We start from the raw sequence: 14,653 nt of genomic DNA, 5'->3' as shown, positions 1-14,653 counted from the left end.
GACCCTGCCTAAGGCCCTCTGAGGGGTGTGCACTTGTGTTGTTTGGAGCTGATGGGCCCTCCTGGTTCTCTCCAGCAATTTAGGGGTGCCTCCAGGACGGGGAAACTGTCCCTTGACCAACCCTTTGCCTTTTGACCTGATCTACACCGACTACCACGGTCTCCAACAGATGAAGCAGCACATGGGGCTGTCCTTTAAGAAATACAGGTAAGCAAACCCCTTCTTTCTCCAACCCTCCTTACCGAGCAAGCAAAGGCAGGTGCTGGTGACCTCAAACAACAACGGGCAACAAGAGATGCTGCAAAACTCATCATCACCCAGCTGCTGCGCCTCAGGGGCTGAGCTGTGGGGTCTCCATCACCGCTTCTGCCCCCAGCCCAGCTCTGCCCCTGGGGCAGCCTCCCCTCCCCAGGAGCCCCTGGCCTCATCCAGGCAATCTCTCCCTTTTTTATGGCAGCTCGGATTTTTGCCTGGCTTTACCAGCTGCAGCCCCTGCTGCAGTGACACGAGGGGGTCTGCTCGCTCCAGAGCCTCACGTATTTGAAACAAAACCTCGTTAGAAGAGTCTGAACTGGGAAGAAAACCCACACCCTTATGGATGTCTGCGGCACATGTGTGTGCCTCCAAGCTGCAAGCCCGCGGGCATGGGTTGCTGTGCCACAAAGGGAGCGGGAGCCCTTTGTGTCTGCGAGAAGCAGAGCCCTGGCCCTGGCTCCTTCAGCACCAAGACAAATGTCATCATCCCCTGGTATATCACCAGGCAGGAAAATATGCGATTTAATTTAGTGCTGATAGTCCTGCTATTTATTATGTTTTCTCCCATCTCTTCCACTATCCTGCACAATTTTATTAGAGAGAAAAATGACAAGCAATGTTATTGCTTTTATTATAAATGCATTTGCTCTCACATTCAGCTTGTTTTTCTCTTCCCCGGCTTGATGTTTCCCTTTCTCTCCTCGGTCTTGTGCCGGTAATGCCTGCCTCAGCATTCCTGGGATATAGGGAAAAGCATTAGCAAGTCTCCAGGACGTGCATCATTCTGGAAAACAACGGGGAGAGAAAGCCCTGGGGTGGGAAATCGCTCCTTAGGCAGGCGTGGGGATGTGACCATGTCCTGTCTCCTCTCCCAGGTGCCGTGTCCGAGTCATCGATACCTTTGGGACGGAGCCAGCCTACAACCACGAGGAGTACGCCACGCTGCGCGGCTTCCGCACCAACTGGGGCTACTGGAACCTGCACCCCTCCCAGTTCATGACCATGTTCCGTAAGCTGGGGACGGGGACCCACGGGGGTGATTTTGGGGGCAATTTTGGGTGTTTGTAGGTGCCGCAGAAGCAGCTCTGGCTGCCTTTAGAAGGAGCTACAGGGTCCGTGCTGTCCTCCCTGGCTGCGATCCCGCTCCCCGAGGCATCCAGGTGGGCGCTGAGGCACCACAGCCCCTGGTGCCTCTCCTGCTGTGGGAGTGTGAGATGCAGGAGAGGTGGCTCCAGCATGCTGCCAGCTCCCATGGCACAGTCTGGTTTGCAGTGTGATTTTTCCTCAGCTGGGATTTTTGAGGCAGGAGGCAGCCCAGGGCTTGGATTTACCTGATATGCCGTGCCGTGGAGGGGAGCTGCACTCGAGCCAAGCCCGGTGACCCTTTGGGTGCTCAGTGACTCAAACATTACTTTTTCCTGTCTGGAAACCCATTTATTATCCTTAAAAATGCCTTTTGTTTTAAAGAGCCCCTCGAGCAGGTGCAAAGCCTTTATTTTTTGAGGTGCTCTCCTGGGATTTCACGTTATTTTTCCTCCAAGCTCCATCAAGGCGCTGGAGCCGGGCTCATCTCAGCCCCACGAGGTCCGAGCCGTGTCCCTCTTTTGGTGTCCGCAGCTCACACCCCCGACAACTCCTTCATGGGCTTCGTGTCGGAGGAGCTCAACAAGACGGAGAGGCAGCTCATCAAGTCCAACAAAGTGGGCAGCATGGCGGTGGTGTACGGGAAGGAGGCCAGCATCTGGAAGGTGCGTGTCCTTGGGTGCCACTTTCCATGTATCCATAAAAAAATAAGACATCCTTCTCCCATTCATAGGGGGTTCTGGGCTCTTGGTACTGGCTCTGCCTCCCCTCCTCTCTCTTCCAGAGTTGTTTTTCCTCCCAGGGTTTGAAAACAAGGAGCTAACTCTTGATTTTGTGTTTGTTTTCTTTTTTCCTTCCCCCTTTGCGCACCACTGGGGATGTTCCAGCTGCAGGTAGGGTGCTGCACCCCGCTGCTGTCCCGTGTTAGCCCTGTGCACTGTCTAAAGGGGGGGGGAATGTCATGTTTGCCTCTTGTTTGCCCCCAAGTGGATGGGGGGCTGCATCTGCCCCCATGCCCGGCTTTCCACATTGGTAGCCCTGGAAATCCTGGGGCAAAGCCCTGGAAATCCATGGTGAGCCCGGATCCAACCTCCCCATGGCACCTCCTCCTGCCCATGGGTTCATGGCTTTGCCATCGTGCCCCCTGCCCATCCCTTGTGCCTCTGCCCTGGGCGTGTTACAGGGAGAGGTGAAGATGTTTTGTCATCTCATTTGACCCCCCTGAACCTCTTCTTGTCCAGAAGCTTCACTTGAGCTTTGTTAGGTTCATCTGGGAGGGGATTCAAGACGGAGAAAATCACCATTTGCCTGCCTTTAGTGCTACAAACACTTTCTCCCTTTAGCTAGAATCCACAAATAATATCCAACGCCCCCAACAGCATGTCGGGGTTAGATTATGCTCAGCAGAGCTGGGTCAGGTTCTCCCCACCGGTGATGTTTTACCTCCATCTCCCCAGGCCCTTTGTGGCCAAGATTGCACCCCGCAGCCTTGTCTCACCAGGAACTGCTGCTTGGCTTCTTTCCTCTGTATGCAGCTCTGGTTTTTAGCCTTAGAGAAGTCCAGGGCTACGCAGCTGAGTGCAGAAATGCTGTGTTCAGAGAGGCTTTCAGGCAACGTGTGGAGTTTTCTCAAATTCCTCCTTTATACCTCCTGATTCCCTCCCAGCCTGCTCCTTAGGGGCCTATCGCAGCCCTGGAATAAGCTGAAAGCACAGCATCCAAAGTATGGTCCCTCTGTGCTTTTCCGAGCAAAAAAAGAAAAAAAAAATAAAAAAAAATCTGCAGCAGAGAAATTGTTAAAATGGAAGGCTGCTTCGGAGAGCAAAAGCTAGAAAGCCTCTAAAAGAAGAAAAATGATGACCCTCTTGATTTTCCAGGTAGTAAAACAGGCTGAGGGATTAAACCCAAGTGAGAACATCCTGGGGACTTGTTACGTGGAATGAGAGGCCATTAACAAGCCCTGGCTTTGCAAACCTCCCCCTGCCTCCACTCATCTGTAATTCAGCAGCTCCGGCACTAAAGCTGCCCGCGGACGCTGCGGGGAAAGCCGGGCTTGGGGTGCTGGTGTTCGTGGCATGTTTTGGGGTGCTGGATTTTGGGGACCCCCTCCTCTAAATATATGTCTTGAGGGATCCGTGGGGGAGGAGAGGGTACAAGTTTTTCCCTTCCTAAAAGGGTTGGGGGTGGGTTTGGTGGTTTTTGGCTGTTCCAAGCGAGCGGTTTCAGAACCAAATCTCACCCACCCCAAGGAGTTTGGGGGGGTCAGCCCCCCAAATTCTTGCGTCACTCCTCCGCAGGGCAAGGAGAGGTTCCTGGCCATCCTCAACAAGTACATGGAGATCCACGGCACGGTGTACTACGAGACGCAGAGGCCGCCGGAGGTGCCGGCCTTCGTGAAGAACCACGGGCTGCTGCCGCAGCACGAGTTCCAGCAGCTGCTGAGGAAGGCGAAGGTGGGCGACCCTCGAGCTCTCTGCCACGGCCCCTCATTAAGCAGGCCTTGAGAAACGAGCTCTAATTAAAGGCGAGGGCGGTGGGGGGAGAGCCCTGTGCCTGCTCGCCTCCCAGGTTCGATGTCAGCAGGACTAATTACCCGGGAGCGGAGCAGAGCACCTCATTGCAACTCGAGATGTGTCCGACGAGTTTCTCCTCCTTGCACACGGAGTGAAAAGTTTCTTGATTAATTAATTTCATGCTCAGGCTTTTTTAGTTCTTTTTCTTCTTCCCCTTGCCTCGATAAAACGAAATGGGACAAACCTCAGAGCAAGGTGCAGGGTGCTGGCACGGCGCCCCCGGTTCCCCAAGCAGAGCAGCATATCTCCCTGCAGGACCTCGGTGGTTGCAGCCACTGTGGGTGATCTCTGCAGGTCCCCCTTCTACAAACACCCCATTACCTTGTACCAGTGGGCTGTGAGCCACAGAGCATCCATCTGACCACGGGGGTAGTTTTTAACATGTTTAAGCTATGGGGTGTTGAACCGCGTAGAGCTGCCATGGTGGCTCGGTAGCAGCACAAGATGCTGGTGGGTTATTCAGGAGCCTTTCCACAGGGCTGGCGTGCCAGAAACCAAGGCAGCATTAACTCACATCACCTGGGTTTGCTCCTTGCAGCTCTTTATTGGCTTCGGGTTCCCCTACGAGGGCCCTGCCCCGCTGGAGGCGATCGCCAACGGCTGCGTGTTCCTGCAGGCGCGCTTCAACCCCCCGCACAGCTCCCTCAACCACGAGTTCTTCCGCGGGAAGCCGACGTCGAGAGAGGCAAGTGTGTGTGTGTAGGGGGAAAAAAGGTGTTAAAATGGGATTTTTTGGAGAGGTTTTCTCCAAACCCTCAGGTGCAGAAGTATCCAGAGTGTTTGGATGGAAGGGGCCCTGTCGGGGGTTGCAAAGGAGAGCGTGGTGTGGGAGATGCTTGCAGACCCCAAAACCCCGTGCTAATTCCCTTCTGATCGGGGCAGATCCACGCACACCTCTCCTGGACAGGGTCTGGTGCTCCCCTGCAGCCTGAGCCCAGCAACTCCCCCCTCATTCTGCAAAACGAGAAGGATGCCGGGACCTCAGCACAACTGCAGGGGGACAAAATCCCTCCCGGGCTTGCCTGTCGCTGGGAATTCAATCTGAGCGAAGCAGGAACTCTTTAAAAGTTAAAGGGTTGAGAAAATTGCCTCTTTCATTATTAATGAAGTGGATAATGCAGCGCTCGCTCCCTGCGCTCAGCCTGGCAGTGGCTGTGGTGTGCCCGGTGGCTGGGCCACTCCGTCCCCAATTGTGCCTGTCCCCACCGGCTGCCAGGGCTGTGAAATGCCCCAGGGTGGTCACAAAGGGGAAGGGAAGGAGGTTTGGCAACCTGCTGGGGGAAAAAAAGGGAAGGGAGAGCAAGCTGGGGAATAAACTGAGGAGTGTGTGTGGCTCTCCTCTTCCTGGCAGGTTTTCCTGCTCTGCAGTGCTCCCCAAAACAGCTCAGCATCCTCTCTCTTCATGTCCCACGTGGAGATTTTGGGCTCTGGCTGCCTTACAGCAATGTGGGGCTGGAAAGGCAGTGTCAGAGGTTTAAATAAAAGAGGCAAGTTCCCCCAAAATTGCCTGGTGAGAGGTGGGTGGCAGTGGGGTACCAATGAGTGGCTTCCTGCAGCATCTGCCAGCACCACTTTCTCCTGGTGACAACTTCTCGGTGCCTTCAGTGGGGATAGGTTTTTGCCTCTGACCTGTTTCTTGATCTGGCAATGAGAGATGCCTGTTTTGCCCCCTGCCTCCCATGAATGATTCAGGGCAAGGTTAGGTTTTACCCAAATTATGGAGATGGGGACATTTGGAGCAGCTGGGGCACTTTTGGCACTGACGGGAACGAGGCATCCCGACCCAGCGGGAATTTTAGGGCATCAGCCTAACGCTGGGGAGCAGCTGGGCTCGGAGGAGCTGCTCTCTTCCCAGCACATCTCCATGTGCAGTGGGTTAAAACCAAACACGGCTGAGCCGGTGGCAGTCTGCTCCTCTCTGCCGCTGTGGCTGCGGGTGCCAGACAGCAGCGCTGCTTCTGGCAGGGACTGCAAGAAAAAACAGCCCCCGCTGCTGCCTTGTAGGTGTCCTCCCAGCACCCATATGCCGAGGACTTCATTGGGAAGCCCCACGTGTGGACTGTGGACTACAATAACTCCGAGGAGTTCGAAGCTGCTATCAAAGCAATCATGAGGACCCAGGTGAGGCTCGGAGAAAGGGCTGGGGGGTGGTCACCAATGGTTTGCAGGACTTAGAGCAGCGGTGGTGCTGGTGGCTGGCTCTCCCTGTTGAGCACGAGGTGCTTTTCCCTCCTGGCTTCCCCTCTGGGATTATTTGCACGTGCAAGGCAGCAGCCCTGACCTCCTTCAGCCTGCAGGGCAGCTCACGGTGCTGCTTGTGTTGGTGCGGGTCAGATGGAGCAAGGCGGTGCTGGGGTGAGGGAGATGAGGTTTGGGACCAGGGGGTGGCTGGAGATGCGTGGCAGGGGTGGCACCTGGCACTGAACCACACTGCTGCAAATATTTACCTCCCGTGCTGGGGTTGGAGCCTCTCCGAGTTTGTAAAGTCAGTTTTCTGACTTAAAGTCAGGAGGGAGAAGTGCTGGTCTCTGATCTCTCACGATTTACTTTGGTTACGATGAATTGTCCCCTTGTGATAGCGATGTGTTGCAGAGATTGGGCTGGGCTTTGGGGCTCACGGGCTGGGATTTTGGAGGGTGCTGGGGTGATGCTGACCAGGGGGTGACCGCAGGCTTCGCTGGTCACCTGCTTGTTGGCGAGGTCACCAGCGGAAACGTTCATCTTTGCTCCTCCTGGCTTAACACAAAGCAGACACAGACATACTTGTAGAAATCCAATAAACCCAGCATCTTGGTCTTACTGGGGCTGAAAACACAGGAAAGGTCCCTGTCATCGCTGCCTGTCCCTGCACGAGAGGCACCAGTGCCAGTGACAGCCTGGGGACCTCGGCCAGCCAACGCAGTCACTGCCCGGCTCTGCCACCGGTGCCTGTTGTGGCTCTTCATCTCCCTCACCTTCCCTAAGAGCCTGCAAAGAACGAACAAAACTGACTCTAGGAAAACATTCTGTCCTTTTGCGCACGCGTTGTGGGATCTCGATTAAAATGAAATTAAAAATGATTCCATCCCTGCTGCCGTGCCGCCAGGCCAGCTGTCGGCGTGCGCCAGCGGCAGCGAGCGACCCGGCACCATCTGCTCGGGGAGATGCTGCAGGGTGTGCAGGAGAAGGGGAGAGGTGTTGGAGAGAGAAAATAGAGGTGTCTGGGGCTGCCCTGCCATCAGGGGCATAAAAAGGGGAGAATTAGAATTAAGTGTGGGGGAAGTGCTGGCTTTTGGGGTGAGCCGGTCCCTGGGCAGCTGTGTCATGCTGAAATGTGGACTGAATATGGACTGGGTAATTTAGGAGTTTAATGGTAAGCCCAGGGTTTAAAATGAAAAAAAAAAAAAAAAAAGGGGGGGATTTTGGGAAGTTCTGCCTCAGGCTGATGAGTTCCCATCACCAGTTTTCTCCCTGTTCCCACCGTCAGCTGTTCATGCAAATGCAGTTGCGGTGCAGTCACAACACATCCTTCCTCCCTCCCTTAATTAACATTTCTCACATTGCAGAACAGCTGGTGGGAGGCAGGGGAGCACAAAAAACGTGGGACCTGAATGGGTAGCGTGGGGGTGCCAGGTCCATGGTGCGGGAACCTGGGGCTGGGTGCTGTATGGGGTTTCTTGTGCCTTCCCCGTTACAGTGCGACACCCGCACTGGAAATGGGGCTTCGTGGTCCTATTAAATTAAACCTTGAAGGGGAGCAGGGAGGGAAGCTCAGGCTGCCTCCCAAAACCAAGGAGGTCCTGTCCACCAAGAAGGGTGCTGGGATAATCCCACAACACACCTCTGCTGGTTTGTGTTTTGGGGTTTTTTTACATGATCTATAAATCCTCTGGAAGCAGAGCAGGGACCAAGGATGAGCAACTGCTTTTTTTTTTTTTTTTTTTTCTTCCTTTTTTTTTTTTTTGTTAAATAGAAAGGTCTGCAATACTAGAGATGCTGTCAAGGCAATTAAGTCTAAAATTGACCTCCCTCACAGGTTTAAAAGCCCCATTATGGGCTTTGGCTTCAGGAATCCCTTGGTATCTTGTCTTTAAAGTAATGTTTGTTACAGCAGGAAATGAAAACAAATGTCTTAGCGGCAGGAGCGGGTGGTTCAGTGCTGCTGCTCCCAGCCAGGTAGGAGGAACAGTTTTCCTGGCTCCTTTTCTCCCCAAGGCAGAAAGGGACATTGTGTCATCTGAATATTTGGCAAATTTGTCTTTCAGAATAATGACCATCTATTTATAATTTTATTTTCACTGGAAACATTTCATTTCAACATTGCTGAAATGAGGTGATGTGTTTTGGTTTCCCATCTGCATGGCTTTGTCTGAAACTGCCCGGCTCGCTCATTGAAAGGGAGGCTTGGATCCGAAATGATGCATTTCCCTTTGCCTCCCCAAGCAAAACAGATTGCCTGACCTGAAACAACACATTTTTCTCCTTGATGGGTGGAAACACTGGAAATTGAAATCCGACCCAAAACTGATTTTTTTCCTTTTTTTTTTTTTTTTTTTTTTTCCATCGTGACACTGAAAGATCACTCATCGCACACCTTTGGCTTTGAAGCTTTGAGGCAGGTGTTGGTAAAACATTTTCCAGAGGCGAAGCTGGGGAAGCCGCGAGGTGTCTGCTTTGATGTGCCTCCACAAGAGGCTTCATGTGGGGTGCTGGCACCCAGGGGTGCTGGGACCAGGGGTGCTGGGACCCCTCGAGGGGCTTGGGAGCTGCTGCCACCAGTGTGGAGGTGGCAGCAACCCTGAGGCTGCGCTCGCCTGCTGGGTCTGTGTGCCCTGCAAATAGCGGCGTTGAGATGCAGCAGGCATCCTCCGTGAGCCAGCTGAGGTTTGCAGGAAGAAAAAAAACTTTTTTTCCCTCTTGCTAGAGGTCTGAACACGGCTTGGGTTTGCAATGCCTCTCTGCAAGAGGCAGCACCCCCTGCGGGTGGCCCCTTTGGAGCTCGTCCCACGGTGGAGCCGCTTTGTGCTCCCCGATTGCTGCCAACCCCAACCTGGCTGTAAGGAGGATTTGGAGCATGGCAGCTCCATATAACAGCCAAACCCATATAACCCAGACAGCAAACCACCACCCAGCAGAGGGAAAAACACGAGACAAATTGCCCCCCAGAGAGGTGACACCAGGCAGGGGCTGGGGGCGAGGAGGGGAGAGGTTTCCATGTGTGGTCATTTCCTCGGCCTTCAGCTTCTTCCCTTGTCAAAACCAGTCCCCGCACAAGCAATTTAATAGACCCAATATTCTGGTGTAGCGAAGGGAGAAGGCTTCATTATATTAAAGTCAAACATACAGGAATATAATGGAAAATTATACATTTCAGACTATGCTTGAAAGAGTGGCGTATTAAACATCACCGCCAAAATAGCTGGTTAAAGCGTTCCCAGCCTGCTGCTACGTGCTGGCAGACAATTGCATTACTTTTCTACTTATTTCTCTGGTGACGTTTGGATTTATTTTTTTCTCTTTTGTTCCCTTTGGACCCAAGGAGGCTCATTCCTCCCTCCAGCTCTGGGATTCCAGAGCGGGACTGTAAAAATACCAAAGCGCCTTCGCGCCTTGCTTTGGCCCTGGGTTCCCCAGTGATGTGTGCAGGAAGGGGTGGCAGAACCCATCCGGGGGGGACCACTGTGTCCCCCAAACCTCGAGCTGTGGGGTTGGGGTGATGGGATGAGCACCCCCAGTCCTGCCTGCCTCTAGCTCAGAGCATCCCCCAGGGCAGAGCCCGAGCTCCTGGTGCGGGGAGCAGCATTAACACCGCGGCTGTCAAGGGGAGGCCAAGCCTGTCAGGTTTTAATTAAACAATTATCTTCCCGAAATTGGCATTTTCCTGCAGTTGTGGTGGCGGGAGCTGAATTTTAACGAGTGTGGGTGAGGGGTGGCAGGGGCAGCGAGAGGTTTTGGGGTAACTCCGGGGTGGTGGGTGCGCTGTGGGGGGGTCGCATCCCATCATCGGTCACACTGTGCCCTGCAGGCGTGGTGTTTTGGGGGGAAAGAGGCTGTTTTACAGGCTTCTGTCTGCATGGCAGCATCCTGAGCGAAGTTCCCCAGCATCACTGCTGTGAGCACAGCGCTGGTGATGCTTTGTAGCTGGGCAGCCCCAAATCCACTCCAAGCAGCCCCAAAGCTGTGCCAGGCAGCCCCAAATCCACCCCAGGCAGCCCCCAGCCCTGCTCGGGCTTCATGCAGCAGCACCGTGCTCTGTGAAGGACTCGGTCCCAGTTAACTCACTGCTAATTCAGAGGCAGGATCAGTGCCTACCAAGGTGTCAGCCCCGATTACGCTGCACACCTGTAATGAGACGGAGCAGCCGCGATTTCCAGCCTTGCCGAGATCTCAGGTGGGATATTTCTGGTGGGGAGACGCTTGGAGGGATCTTCTTGGCAGGCTGAGCCTTTTGAGCTCGGCTTTGACAGGTACTTCAAAGGAGACAGCTATTTTGGATGCGCAGGAATAGGAGAAGCTGTGTTTTCCGTCTGAACTATCTTTGGGGTATTTTTGCTTCTAATCCATCCCTCGCACGAAGCTCAGCAGAGATGCGCAGGGGAAGGGGGGGGGCTCCAGCACCAGCCCCTTCCCGCACCAAACCCCACGGAGGGAGGGATAAGGTGACCCCACAGGGTCTGGGGGTGTTGTGGGGGCCGGGAGGCAGAGGAGGGAGCTGATTTCCACAGCGGGATGCGAGGGCAGCTGTGGGGGAGGGAGGTGCGATGTGGAAAAGCAAGAGGAGAGCAGCAGCGTTTCATAACCCGCGCTAAAAATACACCGGAGTGCTGCTGGCTCTGCACAAACAGCAGGACGGGGCTGTGGGAGGCATTTGCTCCATCCCAGGGTCAGGACACGTCCTGTGGTCCCCCGTGTCCAACACGCCAGGCACTGACATCTCCAGGGGGCCAGGGAAATGCCCCTGAAAATGGTTGGGAAACTGGGGTGGAGCAAATCTATTGAGCTCCTGGACACTTGGTTGGGCTGGCAGTGTTCAAGCTTTCCTTTGGAAGTGACTTCTTGCATTAAACTGAATTTATTTTGCAGTTTTATTTTACAAACAACACCAAGAAAAAAAAAAAAGACAATAGAGCAAGGTGACCTCATTTTAACCAATATATGGGTCAAACCCCAGTTAATCCTTCACCCTCTTTCTCTCAAATGCTTTGCTGCTTGCCAAGGTTTTGCAGTGCCAGGTTTTTGCAGTCCTAGTTTTCCTCCAAATTGGATCGAAGATTTCCAAGCGGAGGTCCCAGCCCTGGGAGGGGTCTGATTCCTGCAGCGCCCTTGCGTGGAACTTGCTATTTTTAGGAAAAGGAGGCGAATTAATTCAGGAACTGGATGGTTTTCTTCCATGTCCTTCTGCTCTGGCAGTAGATGGAGGGACAGGAGCATTATTTATTCTGTATTTCCCCACTGTTCCTGTGCTCTCCAGCCCGGTGCTGGCTGGGATGGGCGAGCCTTTCCCTCCTGCTGCAGCGCTCTGCTCTTCCCCTGCACAGGTGGAGCCCTACCTGCCTTACGAGTACACCTGCGAGGGGATGCTGGAGCGGATCCACGCCTACATTCAGCACCAGGTTGGCACCGTCCCTGTTCTGCTGGGGAAGGGACCCCTGGCCCATGGGGGCTCCTGGGGGGGACACAAAGCAAAGATGCTTGGGGGCTGGCGGAGGGAGGCTGGGGCAGGAGCCACCAGCAGCCTGAGCGTCCTGCCGTGCCCCCATCCCCACCACCACCCCCTTTCCCTTTGGGCACTGACCTGTTGCCTTTCCCTCCTAGGATTTCTGCACCACGACGTCTCCTCCTCCACCTCCCAGGGCCAAGAGCCCTGCTATGCAAAGCCCCCCGAGCGTGCTGGCCCTGTCCCCTAACGCCACCCACCTGGTGTGGTCCCCCAGCGCCAGCCGGGACCCCCACGCCTGGCCACCGGTGGACTCGCTGCAGGTGTGGGTGTCGGAGACGCGGCACGCCTGCACCGAGACGTGCCGGCGGCACGGGCTGGTCTGCGAGCCCACCTTCTTCAGGTTCCTCAACAAGAAGGAGGTCTTCCTCCAGTAAGTCCTGTCCCACTCCTTGGCACGGTGCGGTGACACCCTGGGGGGCTGCCGGAGGTGCTCCCCCATTCCCCAGGGCTGGACGCTTTGTCCTGCACCCCCGTTGTCCCCGTGTCCTCCCCCTAAAACCCCAAACACTGAACGGTTTTGTCCTTCCCAAAGCAGCGCTGGCACATCCAGGCGTGCCACCATCCCTCTCCCACCCCGCTTCTCTCCGCCTCCCGCGTGCTCTCTCCCTTTCTGCCTTTCTGTCCTTTTTTTTTTTTTTTTTACGTCTTTCTCCATAAAACTGCCTTTTGAACACACAGCAGTGAAGTTTTAATAGAGTATAAATCTGTCACCGGGCTCCGTGCTGCTGCGTGGACAATTAAGATGCGAGTATTACCATTTCCGTCACGCCGGCCGGGCAGGCAATTTGGGGCCTGGTGACAGTTTTATATGAGGAATTAGAGCTGGGGCGTGCGTTTCGCTCTGTGCCCCAGTGCCTGGAGCCCTGGGGGAGCTGCGGGTGGGCTCGGGGGGCTGAGGGGCACAGAGCAGGGGCAGCTCTGGTGCTGGAGCTCCTGCTGCAGACACGAGCCTGGAGAAGGACGAAGCTGGGATCCTGCTGCTCCTTGGGGTCTTTGTGGGTTCCCATCTTCATTTTCCTGCTTTGGGCTCTCAGGGGACACCAGGGCGTGCATCTGACTTGGGTGCACTCCCAGGGGACGGTGCCCGCAGGGTGCAGGCATCCCCCTTGGCCCAGGGGGGATGTAAGGGGTTTTAGTGGGATTTTGCCTGTGATTCCCTGAGTCTTCCATCTATGGCCTGCATGAGGTTTGGGGCGGTCCTCAGGTTGCATGGTTTGGTTTTGGGGTGTTTTGGGCTGGCAGCTGGCATCCACATCAAGGTGCCAAGCACAGTGCTTGTGGTTCCTGCAACCAGCAAAGAGCCCAAATCTCACCCAGGGTACACCCCGGGGAGGATGGACAGAGAATTAAAGACCCCATGGCGAAGCACCAGGCAGCCTTCCCACCCGGAGAGGGGGCACCGAAGCCCACCCATGCTTTTTTTCCTTCATTCCCAGGCTCAGCATCACCTGCGACAGCACGGAGTACGAGATGAACCACCTCTACCCGGCGGTGGCCGAGAACGTCCACGAGTGCTACCTCCAGAAGGAGCCGCTGCTCTTCAGCTGTGCCGGCCACAACTCCAAGTACCGGCGCCTCTGCCCCTGCCGCGACTACCGCGAAGGACAAGTGGCTCTGTGCAGGGACTGCGTGTGACTCGGCCACGTGCTGCAGGCGGTGGCTTGGGCTCAAAGCTTCTGCAACAGCCGGGCAGCAGGACCAGGACGGGTCCCTCCCGGCGGGACGCGCGCTGAGCCGGGGGTGCCGGACTCTCGTGGGTTGTTTCGTCCTCCAGCCGGCTGTGAATGACCGTGTCCCGACGTTTGGTTTCCTTTTCTTCTCGAGGCCGCAGCGCCCGTCCGCATCCGAACCCACCCGGACCGTGGTGGGGCTGGGGCAGGGTGGCAGAAAAAGGGGGCTTGGGGAGGTGGGGGACAACTTTCCCCTCTTCTGGCGACGGGGACGAGCCACCAGCAGACTGCAGTTTCAGGGTTTTCAGCCTCTTGAAGCATCCGAGGTCGTTTTATTTATTTATTTTTTAACCACTCCCTCCCTGACAAGTGGTAAATTAAAGGGGAAACAACACCCAGCCCTTCTGCAAGGAGTTATTGGGCTGCTCGGGGGGGGCTGCCGGTGCCCGTCCTGGCTGGGGAGGACGAAGCCTGAGGATGGGGGCTGCGTCGGGTGGGTTCAAGGGGGGCTGTGCCCATGGTGCCCCCCAGGAATTTAGGGGCAGGCTGGGGCTGGAGTGAGCAGCCCTTTGGGGGGCTCTGCAGAGGATGCTGCTCTCAGGGGTCCCCCTGAGATCTTCCAAGCAGCATCTTCGCTTCTTTACCTTCTCTTCATGCTTGTCATCAGCCTCGCTTCAGAGAGGAGCTCAGTGCTGCTTCTGTCCCTCTCCTGGCTGCCCTCTTGCTGCCTTAGCGCTGGCTGTGGAGCCCGGGGGTGAACCAGCCACTGTGTTTTTGTAGGGTTGCTCACCAGAAGGAGGTGCAGGGTTGGTGCTCAGCCCTCCTTCTGCTCAGAAATGCTGGAGAGGGAGGCTCTGACATCCCAGAAAAACTCACTCCCAACCCATTCCCGTGTGGAATAACTCCCATACCAGGCGGGGAGCCGTGCTGCGGTGACAGCCCCTGCAGTGACACCGGGGAGCATTGTCCCCACCTGGCTCGAGGTCACTGCTGGAGCGAGCAGGATGAGTGCGAGCCCCGTTTTGGCACAACACTGCTCTCGCCACCCCCCTTCCAACCCGGGCAGGGGGCACCACGGGGTGCTTGTCGACCCAGGCGAGGCAAGAGCTGGAGTCATCGCCGTTATCCTGGAGCAATTTGTCAGCTTCAGCGCGAAATTGCACAGGCAGCCTCCAGCCAGCCAGCGACACCGACAAGGGAAAGGATTGATTAAGTAATTTTTGTGTCTTGCGGCAAGCGTGTGTGTAAATAAAAGCGGAGAGAGCCTCTCCCCGCAGAGCTGAGCAGCAATCCTCTGTGCCTTTCCCTGGCACCTCTCGGCCAGGGCTCAAGGCAGCACCTTGCAAAGGCTCCCAGGCTATCGCCCTGGCTGC

General features: G+C 55.5%; 1 protein-coding gene across 6 annotated transcripts in view; it reads left to right on the top strand.

Annotated features, from left to right (window-relative positions):
- The window catches only part of MGAT5B (alpha-1,6-mannosylglycoprotein 6-beta-N-acetylglucosaminyltransferase B), a 55,959-nt gene extending 42,281 nt beyond the window's left edge, over positions 1-13,678 (top strand). For all 6 annotated transcript variants that reach the window (XM_027471463.3, XM_072025688.1, XM_072025689.1 and 3 more), the window contains 9 exons: positions 76-207; positions 1,131-1,264; positions 1,873-2,003; positions 3,636-3,791; positions 4,450-4,596; positions 5,916-6,032; positions 11,429-11,503; positions 11,706-11,980; positions 13,047-13,678. In XM_027471463.3, coding sequence (XP_027327264.1) covers positions 76-207; positions 1,131-1,264; positions 1,873-2,003; positions 3,636-3,791; positions 4,450-4,596; positions 5,916-6,032; positions 11,429-11,503; positions 11,706-11,980; positions 13,047-13,245 — 1,366 coding nt within the window. In that variant the 3' untranslated portion in view covers positions 13,246-13,678. The remainder of the gene's footprint in view (positions 1-75; positions 208-1,130; positions 1,265-1,872; positions 2,004-3,635; positions 3,792-4,449; positions 4,597-5,915; positions 6,033-11,428; positions 11,504-11,705; positions 11,981-13,046) is intronic.
- Positions 13,679-14,653: the final 975 nt, after the last annotated feature.

This window comes from Anas platyrhynchos, chromosome 19 (genome assembly GCF_047663525.1).
Source record: "Anas platyrhynchos isolate ZD024472 breed Pekin duck chromosome 19, IASCAAS_PekinDuck_T2T, whole genome shotgun sequence".
Taxonomy (NCBI): domain Eukaryota; kingdom Metazoa; phylum Chordata; class Aves; order Anseriformes; family Anatidae; genus Anas; species Anas platyrhynchos.
The sequence above is the reverse complement of the archived record's forward strand: the minus strand, read 5'-3'. Positions and strand labels throughout refer to the sequence as shown.